The 22109-nt window shown below is 37.9% G+C and overlaps 4 protein-coding genes across 4 annotated transcripts; all 4 read left to right on the top strand.

The window, feature by feature from the left end:
- The first annotated feature begins 64 nt into the window (after positions 1 to 64).
- LOC139432067 (uncharacterized) lies at positions 65 to 5227 on the top strand. The gene has a single exon (XM_071200403.1). It carries the CDS (start codon positions 65 to 67, stop codon positions 5225 to 5227), a length of 5163 nt encoding a protein of 1720 aa, XP_071056504.1.
- A 3222-nt stretch (positions 5228 to 8449) lies between these two features.
- Positions 8450 to 9424, top strand: LOC111422243 (jerky protein homolog-like). Its single transcript, XM_023055440.2, has one exon. The coding sequence runs from the start codon at positions 8450 to 8452 to the stop codon at positions 9422 to 9424; it is 975 nt and encodes a 324-aa protein (XP_022911208.2).
- A 3496-nt stretch (positions 9425 to 12920) lies between these two features.
- On the top strand, positions 12921 to 14076 carry LOC139431803 (uncharacterized). Its single transcript, XM_071199988.1, has 2 exons — positions 12921 to 13025; positions 13091 to 14076. Coding segments are annotated over exons 1-2 (900 nt in total). The 5' UTR covers positions 12921 to 13024; the 3' UTR covers positions 13990 to 14076.
- Positions 14077 to 19386: 5310 nt separating this feature from the next.
- Positions 19387 to 21000, top strand: LOC139431805 (uncharacterized). Its single transcript, XM_071199990.1, has 3 exons — positions 19387 to 19512; positions 19572 to 20648; positions 20703 to 21000. The coding sequence occupies exon 2, from the start codon at positions 19572 to 19574 to the stop codon at positions 20547 to 20549; it is 978 nt and encodes a 325-aa protein (XP_071056091.1). The 5' UTR covers positions 19387 to 19512; the 3' UTR covers positions 20550 to 20648; positions 20703 to 21000.
- Positions 21001 to 22109: the final 1109 nt, after the last annotated feature.

The following is a 22109-nucleotide window of genomic DNA, read 5'->3' on the forward strand; positions in this document are numbered from 1 at the left end:
AAAAAAAAAAATACCTTTACAATTTCTTTGATTGACATTTTCGTTCGTTTATTTTTTTGTTAAAATGGCTCAACCAAGTAAAGACTTAGAATACATTTTCGAACGACAAAATGAACTTTTCAGTTTCATTGCAAAGTCCGAGGATAATCTTCGAGAATTGCCGCATGCGCGTCGTACGGTCGGTTCAATTAATACGCGAGTTGAGCGTATCATCGATAATTGGAATGAGTTCAAACAGAACCATTTATTACTAAATCAACACCGATCGGATTATTCGGAAACCATCTATTTTTCGGATGATTTATTCAGTTCGTGCGAGGAAAATTACACCAACGCGAAAGGTCTAATGTTGGACATGCTGAGCGACATCAGTAAAGCGGCAACTCGTTCGGAACCGGTTCAGGCAGCACCAGAGGTCGTGATTCCTCATCAGCGACAGCTTCCGCGTATCAACTTACCTAAATTTAGCGGTCGTTGTGTTGATTGGACCCAGTTCCGCGATTTATTCGTTACCATGATAAAAAACGACACTTCATTAACTGACGTCGAGAAGTTCCAGTACTTGAAAATGAGTCTGGAAAAAGAACCGGCTAGATTAATTAAAAATTTATCGGTAACACATGACAACTTCGATGTTGCATGGCAAATTTTGGAGGATCGGTATGATAATTTACGGGTGATAGTTGAAGCGCAACTTACCATTTTATTGTCTTCGAAATCTCTTCGCACGGATTCGTCTGAAGAGTTGAACAGCTTCATCGGCGAAATTAACGAATCCATCGGCGCGTTGGAAGCTCTGCAATGTCCGGTCGAACATTGGGATCTTGTCCTCATACACATCCTCGTTCGTAAACTCGACAGCGAGACGAGTAAAGAGTGGGAACGATCGATAAACAATCGAAAAATTTCATCGACATTTAAAGAGTTTATGGATTTTCTTAACAACCGCGTATTGACACTTGAAGCGATCGAAAGACTTTCCACCAAAAAGAAAAGCTTTTCAGTTTCGTCTGGGTCTGCTCAAAAACCCAGCTCGTTTAAATCCCATAACGTGTCGGTGGCGGTACAGAAATGTTTTATTTGTAATGGTGACCATTCAATATTTCGATGCGATAATTTTCTTACAAAATCTCCGAAACAAAGGAGCGAATTCGTAATTCAAAATAAGCGGTGTTTTAATTGTCTCGGGAATCACTATCTTCCTGACTGTCGTGTAGCAACTCGATGCAAAACTTGTTCAAAACGTCATCACACCATTTTGCACGAATTTCCTCCTGAAAAATTAAATAAAAGTTGCAACTCAAATTCTAACAAAAACAACGAATTTGTCGAAAGTAAAGTAAGCGTCCCTGGTACCTCAACGAGTCACCAGGTCAACACATTTCATCTCAGTTCCTCGGTTCTCCTAGCTACAGCTTTGGTGCGGGTAAAATCGGTTCGAGGTGATTCCCTTTTGGTTCGCGCCTTGATCGATCAAGGGTCGGAAGTTTCTTTCGTGAGCGAGGCTCTTGTGCAGCGTCTGTCGTTACCGCGCAAAGCCACATGCGTACCAATAAACGGCGTTGGATCAACACAAACGTGCGTTTCAAACGGTACAACGTCGGTTAATATCATTTCCAAAAGTGACAACAACGTTTCCATCGTCGAAGAGACTCTCATATTACCAAAATTGACTTCCTACATACCGAAACAAGAACCAAAAACCATTCCGGTTGAAGTAAATTCTTTGGATTTAGCCGATCCAGAATTCTATTCGAATCGTCGAATTGATTTGATTCTCGGGGTGAAGTTTTATTCGCGAATTATTTTGAATAATATTCGGAAATTTAACAACGGTTTTTTGGTAGCTCAAGAGACTCTTTTCGGATGGATTCTTTTCGGTCACGTTTCTTTTCCAAGTGCAAATTCGGAACGGTTCGGTTTCCAATGTTCCGTTGATCGGGAGTTGTTAACCGCAATTCAAAAATTTTGGAAAATCGAGGACGACACTAATTCAACTCAAAAACTTGCCTCAGACGATCTTGAGTGCGAGAACCATTTTATAAACACTCATTCGCGAGACGTAAACGGACGTTTTGTAGTGCGGCTTCCGTTTAGACGACCTTCATCGGATCTCGGTTCATCGCGTCACGTCGCGGTTCGTTCTTTCGGTCGTATGGAGCAACGTTTCGCCGTTAACGAAAAACTTTTTCTAGCCTACCGTGATTTTATGCACGAGTATTTGACACTAGGGCACATGAGTTTGGTGTCGTTAAACCCAAACAATACGAATTATTACCTTCCGCATCACGGTGTAGTACGCGAATCAAGTTCCACGACAAAACTCCGCGTAGTTTTCAACGGTTCAGCTGTTACGTCATCGGGCCTTTCCCTTAATGACTGCTTACACGTCGGGCCAAAACTGCAAGCCGAGCTAGTTGACGTTCTCCTCCGATGGAGACGTCATAAAATCGTGTTTTCGTGCGACATTGAAAAGATGTACCGTCAAATAAACGTTCATCCGAATGATCGATCTTTTCAAAGAATTGTTTGGCGCGATAGTTCGGATAAAGTAATAGAAAATTATGAACTTAACACTGTTACTTATGGGTTATCGTGTGCTCCGTTCTTGGCTATCCGGTGCCTGCACCATTTGGCTGATCAGCACTCCACAATTCAACCTTCCGGATCAGTGGCTCTGAAAAAAGACACGTACGTAGATGATATTTTGTCGGGCGCAGAGACCATTGAAGAAGTTAAAACTCTCATTAATCAAACAAACAGTATACTTACGGCGGGCGGTTTCCACGCGCGGAAATGGATTTCGAATCAAGCTTCTACGCTTGAAAATCTACCGCGCGATGACGTTTCCATGAACGATACCATAAAATTTGAAGACGAATCCGAATTTCCACGCGCATTGGGACTTCTGTGGAATAATAAAAAAGACGAGTTTTTATTTAATTTAAGTGTTACTCATACCGATGAAAATCTTACCAAGCGATCTGTTCTTTCATTCATCGCGAAACTTTTCGATCCCCTCGGTCTTCTTTCTCCGTTCATAATAACGGCAAAAATCTTCATGCAAGAATTGTGGGTGCTTGGTCTTGATTGGGACGATGAATTACCGGAAGATCTCGCGAAACGGTGGCAAAATTTTCAAAAAGACCTTCTAAACGTTACTACCATCAGCATTCCTCGATGGTTTGGCATCGATAACAATAAATCCAACATTCAAATCCACGGTTTTTCTGATGCATCAACAAACGCATACGCGGCGGTTGCGTATATTCGGGTTGAAACCTTAGCGGAGGTGTTGATAAGTTCTAAAACAAAAGTGGCTCCGTTAAAAGTTGTTTCGATTCCGCGCTTAGAACTGTGCGCGGCGGTAGTTCTATCTCGGTTGGTACATCGGATTCGATCTACGCTAGAATTCGAAAACTTTTCAACTTATCTGTGGACTGATTCCACTGTCGCTTTGTCATGGATACGCAGCCATCCCAACAGATGGAAAGATTTCGTGCGTAACCGTGTCATAGAGATTCAAGAACTATCACAAGCAAAGTGGTCTTACGTGCCTGGTTCCGATAATCCAGCTGACTTAGCTTCCCGTGGTGTGCCAATAAATAAACTTCAACAGCAATCGATATGGTGGTCCGGTCCATCATGGCTTCAACTTCCCTCATCAGATTGGCCTTCGTTAAAAATTGCTGACTCAGTCGAAGCCGATCGTGAAATTAAAAGGACATCTTCTTCTCATCACATTGCGATTCAAACCTGGAATTTAAAAGAAAAATATTCTACATTAAACAAGCTTATTCGGGTCACTTCATGGTGTTTCCGTTTTATAAATAAATCAAAAAATTCAAATGTTTCAGGTAATTTAACTCCAGAAGAACTCGAAAAATCTTTGTTGTTTTGGGTTAAAGAGGTTCAAAAAACCAGTTTTAGAGAAGAAATTCAAATTCTATTAACCGGAAAATCTATTTCAAAAAGTAGTTCGATCTATCGACTTACCCCTTTCATAGACGGCCATGGACTTCTACGAATTACAGGACGTCTACAATTTTCCGTTTTGAATTGGGACGAGAAACATCCTATGATTCTTCCCAAGGACGATCCCTTCACAAAACTAATCATTGATGCTCATCATCGTCGAGTTCTTCATGGTGGAACTCAGCTTACATTATCTTCCATTCGTCGACGATTTTGGATTGTTGGTGGAAGATCTCCAGTCAGATCCTTCATACATCAATGCATCGTTTGTGCTCGTCAACGTGCAAAAACCAGTCAACAGATGATGGGTCAACTACCTCCGTCACGAGTAACCCCATCGAGACCGTTTCTCCACTCTGGGGTCGACTATGCTGGGCCATTTATTCTGAAAACACACAAAGGACGAGGTCACAAAACATATAAATCTTATTTAATTCTATTTGTATGTCTAGTTTCATCAGCAATACATTTAGAGATTTCCACTGACTACACGACGAATGGATTCATTGCCGCATACAAACGATTCACCGGACGTCGTGGTCTTTGCCAGTGTTTGTATTCGGATTGTGGTACCAACCTTATTGGGGCAGATAGGGAACTACGATCCCTCTTCAGCTCCGCCTCCAAGGAGTGGAATCATTTAATCAACGTCCTCAGCAACGATGGAACCCGTTGGAGATTCAACCCCCCTTCAGCACCCCATTTTGGAGGGAAGTGGGAAGCTGGAGTTCGCTCCGTAAAAACACATCTTCGGAAAATTATGGGTTCCACCGTTCTCACTTACGAGGAATTCACCACTGTCCTCATACAAATAGAAGCCGTCCTAAACTCCCGTCCTCTCTGTCCTGTTTCCAATGACCCTACTAATTTTGAATTTTTATGTCCAGCTCATTTCTTGATTGGGTCGTCGTTATCTGTGGTTCCAGAACCATCTCTATTGGATGAAACCATCTCACGTCTCAACCGTTACCAGTTCCTCCGACGTTTGATAGAAGAATTCTGGAAGCATTGGAAAGTATTTTATCTCCAATCTCTCCAAAACCGAAACAAGTGGCATCAAGAAAAGAACTTACCTAAAGTTGGTAGTCTCGTTCTTATCAAGGACGAACGGCTTCCCCCGTCCAAGTGGACCACTGCACGTGTCTTGGAACTTCACCCTGGGGCTGATAATCGTGTTAGAGTGGCTACAATAAAGACACCGACTACTACTCTAGTTCGACCAATAGTAAAATTATGTTCATTACCTGGCTAAGATAATTTCCGAATTCATTTTTTTTTTTTTTTCTTCTTCTTCCAATTATTACTGTGTTTAATTTCATTGTATTTAATGCATTTACATACAAAATATTGTTTTTTTTTTTTTTTTTGTGTTGACATCTTGAGCGTCTTCGTGAAGTTAGCTGTTTAGCCTGTTTAGCGTTGTCATGCTTTAGGATACGTTCAGATATTCCGTTTTATTTTATTTTATTTTCAATTATTATACTTTTTTTTCGTTCATATTGAAATTTCTGTTTATTTCGTCCCGTCGTTGTTAGTGTTCATTGCCGTTACGGCAAGGCGGGCGGAATGTTAAAAAAGTTCATTATTATTTTTTTTACAATTAATTTTATTTCCACGTTTAGTTTTATTTTTTCTTCGTGTCGTTTTTCTCGTTCCTGTTTGGGATGTATAAAAGTCCTGTTCTAAAATAAATGTCTCTTTTTTGTCGTCGAAATTTCGTGCGTGTCATTTCAAAAACCTGTTCCAAGCGTTCATTCCAATTTCACTTTAGTTTTCGTTGAATTTTTCGGGAATCTATTTTCCGATTGTCGTGAAACTTTCATAATCTTAACAATGTTTCTTTTTTTAATTGAGTACCCACTTTTCAGGTAAATTTCACCATAGAAGGATCCTATCAACTTAGGTGCAAACTTGCCGTAATTGTTTTTAATTATCGTGAACATTATATGAAGGATATAGTTGAAGGGATGGGGAAAAAATCGGTTATTATACAGCACAAAATTGTAAGAACAGGTATAAAATGTTGGTAAATCGGCAAAACCAAAATACAAAAAGAAATAAGAGAAGAAGACCAGTTCCACAACAAGCAGACGCAGACTACGGAAATGTTGAAGAAATATCACAAGAAAAATTAGTTAGAAGACGAAAGGTGGTATTTAGATTGTTAAACAAAACAAGGGATGAAGTCAGGACAATTGAGGAAGATACCAGAGGCCAGCATACTAATCCAAATTGGAAATAACATAGATTATTTAGAATAATAGCTTCTAATTTTGGATTAGTTTGCAAGCGAAGGGTATCTACATCACCAAAGAACTTACTTAAAATTTTATTAGAAAATCCTTTTCGTGGGAACAAAGCGACTCGCTACGGTTGTCAATACGAAAATACCGCACTAAAAAATTTGAAGCTGTTACTGGTTTACATGTAGACATTTGTGGTTTATATGTTGGTCAAGGGGGGTTCTTCTTTTTGGGTGTGAGTCCAGATAGTATAATCCACAGTAGGAATGCTATACTGGAAATAAAATGCCCGTATAATCTAAGAGATATGTCAGTAGAAGACGGGGTACAAGCCAAGAAAATTGATATGTTAGAATTAAGAAATGGTCAATTAAAATTAATAACACTACATAAGTATTACTACCAAATACAAGGGCAATTTCATGTTACAGAAAAGAAGAAATGTTGTTTTATGGTATGGAGCCCAGTAGAACCGCCGCACATAGAAGAAATTGACAAAGATGATGATTTTTGGAATAGAAAAATGAAAGGTCATCTAGCAACTTTTTTTTCCAAACACTTCCTAGAGGAAGTAATAAAACAAACCCATATAAAATGCCAATACATTATGTAACCATAAAATTTGTTTCTAAGTGTTTTGTGTGAAACGGGCCGGAAAACTGAATTTTACGACCTCTCCAGCGGTTGGGAAACCGACGTAGGCCGGCAAAATCTTTTTAATTACAACAATAACATTATAATGGTTGTTTAATAATTTTATTTAACTTTAATTTTTAAATAACGAACTGATTTTTCATTTTTAAGTTTCAAAAATTGTGTTACTATCGTCTCGCCGATGTAATTTTTCTCGATTTCTTTAACTATATCTGAATATTTATGACATTTTTCACCAATAAAATTTTATGATCTTGAAAAACATGTGTGTATTGGTTATCATTTTTGATTATAGCAATATTATTGAATGAGTATTTAGTTGTAGGAATTATATGATTGATAGAGATAATAAGTTTTAGAAAAAATGTTTCTTATGATTATCTTTTTCGTATAATATATTAAAAACAAAAGTAAGAGAATAAAAGTACATATACATTTTTAATCGTAGTCGTATAATTATCAAATTATTCAAATTTTTAATACAAGAGAATGTAAAGGTTTAAAAAAAAATTTTTTTAGTTCAGGTGCATTGGATTACGCGATAAAAACATTTAATATAATTATAGTAGACATTTCTTATGTGCTATCCTTTTTTGAACTTTCGTTTCTCTTTCAACGAATTTATTCCCACGAAACGGTCGAACAACCTTAAAGGACATGAATAGAAAGATTGCAATATGGAAATTGCAATATTGGTGGACGGTAAGTTAACGGTCAGTATACTCGAGCTAAGACGGATTTAAAATTACTAGTTCAATTAGCAATTTGCAATTTGCAACCGATTCGTTGGCGCGTCAGTTCTACTACATACTAGTTATTGCTTATGCACGTGTTGTTTTTCGCTCCGTTTATATACGTATGCATGTGAATTTTATTAATTAATTTATTACACGTCTCAAAACGTTTCTATAATAGTGCGTGTTTTATTTATACAAGGTAAGAAGTTACTGTTTTTGTATAAAATTTGTAGATGCTCATGAATGTTTTCGTATAGTTTAGGCTCTGTGCTAAACTAAAGTACACTACCAAAAATGGATGCAAAGAGAAAGAAAATTGTTCTAACCATCGGAACAAAACTAAAGTTGATTGAACGTCACGAGAAAGGGGATACTGTTTCAAAGTTAGCTAAAGAATACAATATTGGATTGCAAACTGTTCGAGATATTGTACGACAAAAAGAAAATCTCTTAAAATTCACTTCGCGGACCGATTCACTAAAAGGAACAGCACATCGTAAATCAACAACACCCTCTACACTAGAAGAGTTAGACAATGCGGTATACCATTGGTTCAAACAAAAACGCACAGAAGGCCATCCAGTTAGAGGACCACTGTTATTAAAGAAAGCACAATGGTTTCATCAAAAGATGAACATTCAAAAACCTTTTCAAGCATCACAGGGATGGTTACATCGATTCAAATTACGTCATGGAATACGGCAGCTTAATATTCAAGGTGAAAAATTAAGTTCCGATAAAAGCGCTGCAGAATCATATCTTATAGAATTTAAAAATTTAAATTTTTTAAATGAAAAAAATGCTCCAAGTCACAAATCTAGTAAGGAACGTATAACATTAATGCCCTGTGCCAATGCTAGTGGAAGCCATAAATTACCACTGTTGTGCATAGGTAAATCAAAAAACCCAAGATCATTCAAGGAAACCGAAATGAAACATTTTCCTGTTTGTTATAAATATCAAACAAAGGCTTGGGTGAATCAAGACATTTTTAAAGCTTGGTTTTTTGAAGAATTTGTTCCTTCAGTTAAGAAACATTTGAAATCAAAACACTTACTCGAAAGAGCAATGCTCTTATTGGATAATGCTCCCTTACATCCAGAAGAACGTACATTACAAACGGCTGATGGTCAAATTTTTGTGCAGTATTTGCCTCCAAATGTTACGGCTTTATTACAGCCGATGGATCAAGGGGTAATAGAAGCTTGCAAGCGCCGCTTTAGAAAAATAATATTGCGGCTTCTTTTAGAAGCAGATTGCTCACTGAAAGAATTTTGGAAGAAATGGAACATCAAAGATGCCATATATGCGGCAGCAGAGAGTTGGGGTGATGTTCCAAATGTAACAATACAAAAATCTTGGTTCAAAGTTTGGCCACAACTTACAGAAAATTTCAGTTCCTCCAAAAATGAAGAATCTACTGTAGTGACGTCTAGGCAACTCTTGAATGGCATACAAAATGTTGTAGAATTTGAATTTGTAGACATAACCGACATTGAGGAATGGTTACACTGCGATAAAAACGAACCGGGTTATGAAGTTTTAAATGACACACAAATTGCAACAATTTCGGAACCTACAGCAACGGATGCCACCGATGAGGAGGATGAAGACGAAAACGTTTCTACACCTGAAAAAAAAGTTCCACCAGAAGCTGCACTCTCACATGTAGACGGGCCATTAAGTTTTTTAGATCAACAAAATGATACAGATCACATAGATGTTTTGAACTTGCGGAAAATTCGTTCCAACATATGTTTAAAACTTTACAATAAGAAGAAACAGCTCCAAATAACTGATTTCTTTAACCAATAAATAAATTTGAAACATGTTGTTCAATTTATATTGTCTGTATATATGTACTCTATAGTTCCTGTTATTTTCATAATAAAGATTTAAACACTATTATATGCCTTTCATTTATCCGTGCATTTCAATTATCCAGCAACCCTCAACCGGTCATTAGACCGGATAATCGAGGTTCCACTGTATACGTAACGGTTAAAACATTGGCTTAGTGTTGTTATTGAATAATAAAAGAATTTTTTATTTATTAAGAACAAACTCTTAAGTAACTTGTTCGGTATGATTACCCTCAACTTCTTGGCAGTGGTACCATATTTGTAGTGTTTTCTCTCACACACGGCTTAACATGTGATGATCAATGTTTTGGCAGAGGTCAATAATTTTTTGTTTTAAATCCTCAATACTGTCCAGCGGTGGCTCCTCACAGCAAAGTTCCTTACAAAAATCTTGTCAGCATTCCGAAATAAGGTCACTTGAGGGAATGTTTGAAATTCTAAAGAATATTCAGGCTGAGATGAAAGGGTTGTCCAATAAATATGAGGAAGTTCTCCGTGCTGTTACCTTTTACGGTGAGAAGATTTCCGACTTCGAAATGAAAATTATCGATCTGGACAAAAAATTAAGGGAGTTGGATTCTGTGAGGGCTGAAAATATCGCCCTTAAATCTAGCTTGGGGGAGGTTTCAATGCGGCTTAAGCGGTTGGAGCAATATTCCAGGCGCAATAATTGAATTATCTCTGGCGTCCCAGAGGATGCCTCAGAATCGCTCACTGATGTTATCGGCTTGATTGGGGATGCCGCCGGCTCTCCAGTTTCTTCCAGTGATATTGATGCCGTTCACCGTCTTCCTGCTGGAGGCACTCCGGCCCACAACTCTGCTTAATCTAAAGATCGTCAGCCCAATAACATTGTTGTCAGGTTCTTGTCGAGAATGATTCGTGGTCGTTTCTTGGGGGCTGCAAAAATTAAACAACGTGTCGGTTCGGATGGCGCTGATGGTTCAAAAGCGTTGAGGGGTATTGCGATGGCGAGTTTGGGGAGCGGTATTTATGTTAACGAGCATTTAACTTCGGAAAATGCTAAACTTCTTCGCGAGGTGAAATTGGTGGCGGCGGAGAAACAGTACAAATTTGTGTGGTTCAAGGGTGACGTTATTCGAGTGCGTAAGTCCGAGCGATCTCATGCTGTGATCATCCGATCACTGCGCGATCTAAATAAACTGTAGCTCCGTTTCTTTACGGTGTAGCGCTTTACAGTTTATTATCAGAATGTAAATGGTTTGCGGTCAGAGACTGCAACATCACTCATTAACTCCTCTACTCTTGGCCACGATATCATCTGCCTTACCGAAACTTCTCTTAATCCGTCGATTGCGGATGGTGAGTTTTTCTGTTCGAACTATACACTCTTTCGGAGAGATAGATGTTCGACGATGTCACGCAAGACGGACGGTGGCGGTGTTCTGATTGAAGTAAGAAAATGTCTTCGATCGTCGCCGGCTCCTGTTTTAACTCCTACGCGGAAGATGTGTGGGTGAGCGTTGAGTGCGCGATTGGTCGTGTTTTTGTTTGCTGTGTCTACTTGCCCCCCGGGGATCCGGAATCTATTTCGGTCGTTTTACGTAAAGTGTCATCGATTCGCGATGCGTACCCTGATAATTTAATCTTAATTGTTGGTGATTTTAATTTACCCAATATCGTATGGTAACGTTCGGACGATGGGTATTTGGTACCATCTGGTGATCTACGCTCCGGAGAGTTTTTGGCAACGTATCGATATTGTAATTTATTGCAATTTAATGATATTAATAATGATAATCTCAAAATTTTAGATCTGATTCTTAGTAGCACAACCTGTATACAGGAAGTTAAATCGTGTCCAGATCCTCTCGTCGGCCTGGATCGCCATCACCCCGCTGTCGAGTTTCTTATTATCGGCGCTCGACCCAAGGAATTGCGCGATGACCCCACTCTTAAATATTTCTTTAATCGTGTAGATTACGAGGCATTTAACAACGTCCTTCTAGATCTTAACTGGTCTGATCGACTGGTGGGTCGTAGTGTAGATGATGCAGTTAATGTACTTTATAGTACTATTTCCGACCTGGTGATAGGGCTGATTATCTTACATTCATGATTTTACGTAACCGTACCAAAACCTTCATTAAATCGGATTACGATAACTGCATTAAGTCAATTCAATCTCAGCTGATTGAGTGTCCGGATCGCTTGTGGTCCTTCGTTAAATATCGGAGGGGCGAATGCGCCGGTATTCCAGCTAGCATGAAGTTCCGTGGTGTTCATGCCGACAATTCTTAGGATATTTGTTCTTTATTCCCCCTGTATTTTAATTCTGTTTTTTTTATGGTAACCCCTCCGTTCCTTAGTCCCTTTGTTATGCCCATTGGTGGTTTTGCGCCCTGGTTTGGTGAGGAGGGTGTTTTGCGTGCTTTTAATGAAGTAGATGCGAAGACTGGAGCTATTCCGGATTAACTGACTGGTTGTTTTATTAAAAACTGTGCTACCGGTTTAGCAAAGCCCCTATTTCTTTTATTCTCCTTATCCTTACGCTCCGGTGCATTCCCTAGTGAATGGCGGAGAGCATTTGTATTCCCTGTATTCAAGTCTGGTAACCGTTGCGACGTATCCCAGTATCGCCCTATTTCATGTTTGTCTGTATCTTCAAAAATTTTTGAAAAAATAATTTACCCTAAATTGTTATATATTCTGAAGCCCTTCATAGTAGTATAGATTCGCCGATTCAAGAACCTCCTCCTCGAACCTGCGTTCTAGGAGGAGGTTCTTGAATCGGCAAATTTTTTGGGGGTCAGAGGAGGTTCGATGAGGAGAGGAGGTTCTTGAATCGGCGATTCTTTTGAGGGTCGGAGGAGATTCGATGAAGAGAGGAGGAGGTCAATTAACTTGAGAAGGTCATGTTATTTTGACGAAATTATTAAAAATTTATCTTTATTAAAAATGTATCTTTATTTAGGTTATGTTATTAAAAATTTATCTTTATATGTAACCTGTTTACCTAGATGAAAACAATTACTATGTTTATCCTTCGACGCTTCTCAATGAACTGTTAATGTTTTCGATATATCTCTTAATTTATTATTATACACAAAGGTATACGGTTTTGAGATATGTAGGTATACAAATAAGTGAGTCATAACTTACCTGCGAGATATTTTTTATTTTATTATGTAAAGGTGTACGGGTATTTAAGAATATGCGAGGAGGTTCTTGAATCGACAAATTTTTTGGGAGGACAGGTTTGAGGAGGAGGTCAACTAACTTGTTAGTAGATGAGTCATGATCCACCTGCGAGATATTTTTTAAGAGCTTCTTAATAAATTTGTCATGCGTTTTGTCTGACGTCTCACGATATAATGACATGTTAGAACATGTATAATAGATATATTCGGTAATGATGTAAAATATTACTCCCCCCACCAGCAACCTTATGTATTGCTATAAATACAAACGTTGGTCGAAGTTGTACCGCAGAGTGTTGTGCTTCAGAGTAAGGTTTTTGTGTATTTAGTACATATTAAAAATATCGTGTAGATTTTTGGTGCATTTAGTACAGAGGATTTTTAACGTAACGAGTAAGTAATTCAAATGTAATACAAGTAGATAATGTACTAATGTAAACAATAATATTGATGTTTAGTGGCAACCAGACCGAACCCCAAATGTCCAACTAAGAGAGCTGCTGTAAATTCATTTGAAAAGGGTGAAAATAAAAAACCTGCCCGAAACATCAAAATGGAGGGTAATTGTAATGAGACAACTGCAACAAATGTGTCGCTAGGAAGTGATAATCAAAGAAAAAAGGATGTGGTATTCGATGGAATTAATTTGTTGCCTTCCGACTTAGCGGAGTACGTATTTCCTAGCAATCAACAACATTATGTAGAAAATTGTGGAAAGTTACCTTTCACAAGTAACGTAGTATTAAATGAAGCAGTGAAAAATAATCTCCAAAAAGGTAATCAAGCGCCATTATTCTCCGAGAGTACATATTATTTAAATAAAAGTCGAACGAAATGGATATCGGTTGGCATGTCTGCCAATCTACATTTTGATCCGGTTATAAGATTAATGGGAAAAGGACAATGCATAACTTTTACCGAAGACGAATGGAAAAATGTGATTAATAGCAGACAATTGATTATGAATAGTTTTGTTGGTGATTTATCGACACCACCACATTTCGTTGTAAGCGGCGTGACCTGCAGCAGCCAATGGATAGAAAATGTACGAAAAGTGTTGAAAATGGAAAGGGGGTCAGAAATATTTTACCTGGCTTACGACTCGTTACACGAATTGTGGAAACTTAGCGATTTAGTTTCGAGTAGGGTAGAAGTATTAAAGTGTATGGAATATAAAAATTATTACGATAGCGTGATCGATGTGGTATCAACAATGCAAGGTGATATAAAATCGAATATATTGGTTGCTTCAAACGGTGCACCAAGTGAACATTTGTGCGTAACTAAAGAACTGCTCGTATACGGTATGGATAAGATATTACTGGATTTAGATTTGCACGCATTAATGAAGATGTGAAGTGAATAAAATGGAAAAAAAAGTGACGTTTTGCGAATCGAAAAATAGAGTGTACCGAATGCACACTTGGACGTTTGCTTACAGACAATCAAGGATAAGTGACTGGGAAGAAAAGATGTTGGACGGAATTAGATTTAAGACTAGGATAAGAAACGTAAATAAGTTATTAGAAAAATATTTAGATGTAGATTATAGATTAAATATATATCAAGAACGTTTTAGCATTGTAGAGTAATCGAAATGTTTTTAACTGAGTAACAATTAATTTTTAGGATATTAGTAGATTTAAGTGTAGCTGAATAATAATAATATTAATAGATTTAAGTATAAATTAAGAGCAAAACTGTTTTTGTAAAATATTTAAAAGGAATAAAAGCTTAAAGCACAACAGCAGAGCTTCATTTCTAGTTTTTAACTGTGAAGAAAAGGAAGAAGGAGTGAAATTATAAAATGAATTTGTTAGAACCTAATCGTAACAGTTATCGTTTGACAGGCAAACGAATTGGTCGAGGATTTTTTAACAAGTTGATAGATAAACTTCCGATAGAACTTCATTTGCCAGGATATAATTTTTGTGGACCGGGTACCAAGTTGGAAAAGAGATTATCGAGAGGAGATCGAGGCGTGAATCCATTAGACGAAGCGTGTAAGAAACACGATATAGCATATACGGTCAGTTCAAATTTAAAATTTAGACACGACGCAGACAGAGCATTATATAAAGCAGCGAAAGAACGAATACGAAATAAAGAGTCTACTCTTGGAGAAAAAGTGGCATCGTCCGCAGTTGCCGCCTTAATGAAAGCAAAAGTAGCGGTCGGTATGGGCGTAGGTAGAAAAAGAAATCGTACGGGTCGACGACCTTTAAAAAAAGTCCGAACGCGTGTAAAGCGTGGTGGAGCTATATCTTTTGTAGATGCACTTCGATTCGCTCGCAACGCAATATCAAGATCAGGTGCTAAGAATTTGTTGACAAACGTTAAAGCGGCGTACGGAGCTTTGAAAAAGATAAGAAAAAGAATTTCCGAACCTAGAGGTCGAGTTATTCGAATTCCGAAAACGGGAGGATTTTTACCTTTAATTCCCCTGTTCGCAGCTTTAGGTGCCCTAGGTAGTATCGGCGGTGGTGCTGCCGCTATTGCAAGAACTATAAACAACGCGAAAACAGCTAGAGAGCAATTAGATGAAGAACGAAGACATAACAAGGCTATGGAAGCAAAGGCCGTAGGTAGCGGATTTTATATAAAACCATATAAGAAAGGTTGCGGTTTGTTTATTGAAGGAAAGGGGAATAATGTTGGCGGCACAGGTTACTTCAATAAGCCCTATAAGAAAGGTTGCGGTATAACCACTAGTTCAAAAAACTAGTTCGAATACCTCGTCGTGCGTTAACTAACGTCGAGTTGGAAAAGTTTGCGAAAGTACTAAAAATTCCACATTTTCGGGGTATATTTATGAGAGACAATCTCCCGAGTAAGATTAAAAAGAAGGAAAGAGGTATTGTTAACTTGGATAACTTGAAAGGACGAGGGACTCATTGGGTCGCCTATAAGAAAGACGACAAAGACATATACTATTTCGACAGTTACGGTGATTTAAGACCGCCATTAGAAATTGAACAATATTTGCTGTCAGACGGTAGGGGTGGTCAAGTAAAGTATAATTACTGTCGATATCAAAGAGAAATAGATCAAAATTGCGGACAGTTGTGTCTGAAGTTTCTAAGTAATAAAAGAACCTATTAGAGTCTAGAGAAGTTTAGACGTTCAGAAGTAATGGAGAAAGAAGCAATACACACGACATATACATTTACGTTGACTGGAAAGTCATCTGAATTGACTTGTAATTTTAATCCTCCGATCTATTTGAACGAATTTGGTAGTTACGAGTTGGCTCTTTTGAATTTCGAAACGTTTAATAGTTTAGCAAACGTTAATAAAAACAACAACGTAATCCAATACGAAGATAAGACAGGACATTTTAAAAACAATATAATAGTACCTGTTGGAACGTACGATATTGATGATATTGCCGAGTTCGTGAATGAACAGCTAGACAAAAGACACGCTAAAAGTGTCGTAATAAGGATTAAGGGGAATAATAACACACAACATTCTTTAATAAAAAGTACCCGTCGAATTAATTTTGCATGCGATAATTCTATAGGGCCGTTACTTGGCTTCAAGCCTCAAATATTACCTAGAGATACGGAAGTGGAATCCGATTTCGTAGTAAACATAAATAAAACGAACGCCTTACAAATTTATTGTAATTTAGTGACGGGATCGTATAATAACGGAGTTCCCGTGCACGTTTTATATCATTTTTTCCCAAACGTTCCGGCAGGTTTTAAAATAATCGAATCACCACAACTACCTATTTATTTACCGGTTTTAACGAACGTGATTAGTAGCTTAACAGTACGTATACTTGATCAGGACGGAAACTTGGTAGACTTCAGAGAAGAAGAAATAACAGTGAGAGTTCACCTGAGATCGATAAATTGAATTATTTAAATTTGACTAACGTTATGACAGTGTTATATCAAAACAAAAGAACGCGGTGGTCAAGAAGAGACAGAGCGAGAAAATTGTTTAATGGAGAAAACTATAAAGCGCGCGTCATCAGTCAACGTAGCGGCAGTAGAAGACGATCCATTCATCGATTATCACCAGTCAATCGAAGGTATTTAGTTCAGTTAGGATACGAAGTGTTAAAGTAATGGACATTTTAAAAGTAACGGATAAGATAAAAACAGATCACTCTATCGTAAGTTATGAATTCCATTCGCATCAACCGTTTGGATCGACCACGTTCGATAACAATGACGAAATTAGAATTTCAATTCCGGAAATAGATAATTATACTTTACCGAGCGAGAGTTACCTATACGTCGAGGGTAGCGTTCGTAAGTTAGCCGCGGACGGAAGTATAACAAAAGATGCCAGCGCAACGGGGCAATTGGTTAACAATCCCGTTGCATTTATGTTTAGCGATATTCGATATCTTATTAACGGAGTACATGTTGATGGTGTGCGGAACGTCGGTATAAGCTCATGCATGAAGGGTTATTTCTCATCTACGCAGAACGAGGTGGTGAAATTAGAGAACGCCGGTTGGCACATAAAACCTTGGAAAGATGATATAGCGGGTGTTTCAAAGGCTTTAGATAAAAATGGAAATTTCGGTCTTAGCGTTCCGCTAAAAACGTTGCTAGGATTCGCAGAAGATTTCAGAAAGATCATGATGAACGTTCGACAGGAACTTGTGCTAATTCGCGGACACGATGATACGGACGTCATCTTTCAACCAGCAGCCGCTCCGAACGACGAAAAATTGAAATTGATCATTAATAAAATTATATGGAGAGTTCCTCACGTTGCGGTGGGATTACGCGAACAGTTGGCATTAACAAAACTATCAGAAAGAAACGTAGACATTCACGTTCCTTTTCGATCGTGGGAAATACACGAGTACCCTCAATTACCTCAAACTACGAAGCAATCTTGGGCCGTCAAAACTGCTCCACAATTGGAAACGCCTAGATTTATAATCATCGGATTTCAAACAAATCGAAAGGGTATATTTAAAGGAAACATGGCATTATTTGATAATATAAACTTAACGAACGTAACGGTTTTCTTGAATGGAGAACGTTTTCCGTACGATAATTTGAATGTGGATTTTGATAACAATCACTATGCGATTTTGTATGATATGTATTCAAGATTTCAGCAAGCATACTACTATCAAGAAAGCGAACCTTTGTTTTCACCGGAAGAATTTAAAACTTACGCGCCGTTAATTGGAATCGATTGCACGTATCAACAGGAAGCAATACATAAAAGCGGAGTAGAAATAAAAATCGAGTATTCAACGAAAAATCCAATTCCGGAAGGTACGACAGCTTACGCATTAATTCTGCATGACAGAGCATTTGTGTATTCGCCTCTTACGAAAATGGTTAAGCAATTAATATAGTGGTACTGTTGAAGCAACGTCATTTAGTGTATCTCTAAACATCGAAGGAAACGTTTGCATATAGTGGTATATTATGGATATTATGGTTTTTCAAAGGGATTTTATTATTTTGGACATTCAAGGTTTCACGATAAACGATGAAGAATTTATCCCAAAGGAACTGGCTTCTTACGACAGTAATCATTGTATAAGTCATTACGTGTTTCAACCTAGTCGAAGCTTTTCTTCACTATCTACCAAATTTCGCAATACGGCGAATTGGTTAATGAGTCATCATCATTGTATTGATTGGAACGACGGGTTTGTTCCTGCGTCTCGTTTCGATGAGATCGTTTATTATTTGTGTCGTTCGACAAAAGTAGCGTACGTAAAAGGACGTGAGAAAGCTACATTTTTAAGAAGAATTTTAACAATACCGGTAAAAGAATTGCCGGAAAATGAATGCAAATTGGAGGTTGGTGCGCCGATGTGTCCCTATCATAAAAAGAGACCAAGTATGTGCTCCTTATCGAATGTTTTTTATTTATTTTCATACGTATTCAGACATCTATAACTATATGTAAACGAATTGAGAAAGGCAGACGGGTAGTAGCGGTAGAGCAGTTCAAGATGGAACGTCTTTGGCGGTTAGTTACCAGATTGGGACTTTCAACTTTTATAATTAATAAAGTGTGGGATATTATGGAAAGATACGAATCTGATTTATCTTTTGCGAATATTAAAAACTACGAATTATGTTATTTACCAATCGATTATTATATCAATAAAGTAAAGCCATTAGATTTGGCGGCGGTTTGGTTTAAATTACCGTTGAAGTATAGAAACGATGAGCGATTACAAAGCAAGCTGCCCTGTTTTGAACATTATAATTTGCCTCATTGGGAAACGCATATTGATGGTCCACCATCGGCAAGAAAGGATTGTTCTTTATGTATGGTTTAGTATATAAACATTGTCAGTTATAGATTGTAAATTAATAATAATAAAAGATTGTAAAAAGTGTAAAAAGTTGTTTTAATTTAAAAGAAAAAATAGTTAATGTAAATGAATACATGGTATGTATACATTGGGTTGGGTTGGTATGACTTGGGTTGTACATTGAAAAAGTATTAAATTGGAAGAAAAAAAGGAAGAAAGAAAGGGGAAAAAAAGGAAGAAAAAAGGAAGAAAAAAAAAAAAAAAAAAAAAAGAAAAAAAAAAAGAAAAGAAAAAGGGAAAAGGATTGTTTATTGAAGCTCCTCCTATGCTCCTCCCATGCTCCTCCTCAGGCTCCTCCCAAAGTGGAGATGGAAGAGTGGGGATGGGAGTGGGGGAAATCTAAAATTCTGGTAAGTATAGTCTCCTTTCTTGACATATATTGTTTTTAATCTTGTGTTTTTCATTCCTATAGCTCCTTCTATTTTTTCAAGTTAACTTTTATTGGTAAGCATAACTTTATTTTTTCGAACGTTTTATCATTCATATCCTATCATTCAGCACTTTGTTGACAAGCACCCTCTGCAGTTAGATTTTAACGTGCAACTGTATTTTTCATCAAGCGATGTAAGTATACATGTTTTTTTTATTAAAATAAAATTAATTAATTTTCTTTTCTTATCAAGATGTCTCAAGACGGTTTTAGTCAAATTGATTTAACTGCTCCGGGTTTCGCCAGCCAGGAATCCTTTCTGTTAAACAGTTTTGACATAAACCTGTTGAACATGTCGACTGTTGAGAAGGCTCTGGATCCAAACGTGCAGCCTAATGAGCAGCCGATGGATCCAAACGTTGAATCTAATGTGCAGCAAGCTACGGCGCTTCCAAACATCGCAGGTTCCTCGAAAGTCGACGATAAGAATGTGAAACACCTTTCACTTTCACTTCGTCGAAAGTCGGGGAACCGTGAACACCGGAAGAAGGGTGCAGGTGTGTGGTTACCGCCAGATAAGTATAGAGAGCTTCGACGGGAGACCCGTGCTCGTTCGCGAAGTACCAAACACAAGCGTGTGTCAGTTGAACCTGCGACTCTGTCAAAGGTTGAAGTGACACACTCGGAAGTGGCTAGCGGCGATGAGTCCAACGACTCTCTTTCTTTAATGGCGGTATCCCAACACTGCACCGAAAACCGGACATACCTTAAAGCTATTAATGCAGCTTTTGTTTCTAAGGCTTCTTCTTCTAAAGCTTCGTCGATTCCCACTCCCCCTACTAACATAAACATTCCTACCATAGAAGTTCCCTCATTAAGCCCGAAAGTACAAATCTTAAGGGTGGACACAATTCCCGCTACTTCAGTCATTTCCGATGTACCTGCCAGCCTTTTTTCAAATGCAATGTGTGCAGCAGTAGAAACAACCAAAGAGGAGATTTTGACCGAAATTAATATTTTGTATCAAAATTTTTATAAAGACCTTCATGCAAAGGTACTTCAATTGCAGACCTCTTTGAGAGAACTTGCACAGTTTAGGGAAGGGCTGGCGTCGAGTTCTAACCACTCTTTAACAACGTCACTCGACATCACCGTTGCAACATTAACCGTTGAAATGAAAAAAGCAGAATTCATTTTGTCTTCTTTACATACTAATAACTTCCCTTCCTAGCTAAAAAAGATGTCCGGTAGCAACAACTTCGGGAGGGTGCTCACGTTGGAGCGAAGAGTTGCGTCTTTGGAGGTCAAAGTAGATACCCTGTTTCAGCTGGTAGGCTATATCTATAATCTTTTTTGCACGTTTTTAATTTCATAATCTTCTTAGGTAAACAGTATTGTCTCAGAGTCGGCAGTGGTGAGAGGGCAGGTGCATGTTCAAAACATGCACATACACCATTGTTCGACTGGGATAGAACCTCCGACACCGACACCTGCAGCGCCTCCGCCCCCGTATGAAGTGCGGGATGAACAGGAAGAGGAGGAGGAGTGGTAACCATTTTTCCTCCTCTTCCTTAGGTTAGGTTAGGTTAGGTTATGTTAGGTTAAATGGTTAAGGTATTATACTTATTTTTATTATTATTATTATTATTATTCTTCTTCTTAAATATATGTATATATAGTTTCTTTTGCTATATTTTCATTCAGTCTTATCCAATTCATTTAGTACGAGAATCATGATCGACGAGAAATTAAAATGTTTACCGCAACTTCTAACACTGCCTATAGTAAATTTTAGTAATGGTTCGGTCGAAGAACACTTTACAAGACACAGCAATTTATTTGGTGGAAAATGTAAGCGAGGTTTAATTGTAGGACCCTCAGGTGTCGGAAAAACAAATGCTATGTTATCGCTTTTAGTTGCACGTAATGGGTTGCGCTTCCTAAACTTGTACTTATGCTCTAATTCGTTATACCAAAATAAGTACGATTTTTTAAGACGTTTAATTGAACCTATAAAAGATTGCGGTTACTATGAATTTTCTAATATAGACGAGTTCATTCGACCGGAAGATGCGAAAGAATATTCGGTAGTCGTATTTGACGATGTTTCCTGTACAGGTCAAAATGTCATTAAGGAATTTTTTTCGTATGGTCGACATAAAAACATTGATTGTTTTCTAATTTGTCAAAGTTATAGTGCAATTCCAAAACAATTAGTTCGCGATAATTGTAACTTTTTGGTGTTATTTAAACAAGACTTAACAAATTTAAAACACGTATTTGAAGATCACATAATGAGCGATATGGAGTTTCATCGGCTAAAGGAAATTAGCGATGCTTGTTGGGAGAATAGACACGGCATCCTAGTTATTGATTTAGATTGTAGTGTATCTAAGGGACGTTACCGTAAGGGTTTTGATAAATTCATTGAAGTTTAAAACTAACGACTTCAGCTGTACAGTTCGTAGTAACTTCACATACATCATACAATGAACAAGACGATAGCTGCAGAACTTATCGCGGCACGAGAAGTCGTGAGAGACAAAATTCGTTCTTTAAAAGAAGACTTAGAGGAGTCAAGGATTCGGTCGGAAACCGCATATGCACCCATCGCAAGGCCCTTACAGGATATTGTCGCAAAACTTGACACTGCGCCTTTACTATCCATTCCAAAACGAAGTTTATCTCCAAAAGAAGAAAAATTGATATCTAAGATACAACGCTACTCGCCGGATATTTCTGACGTACCAGCTAAAACCGAGACCGAATATTTTATTCGAAAACCGAAAGT

The sequence above is a fragment of the Onthophagus taurus genome, chromosome 11, assembly GCF_036711975.1.
Source record: "Onthophagus taurus isolate NC chromosome 11, IU_Otau_3.0, whole genome shotgun sequence".
NCBI classification, from domain to species: Eukaryota; Metazoa; Arthropoda; class Insecta; order Coleoptera; family Scarabaeidae; genus Onthophagus; species Onthophagus taurus.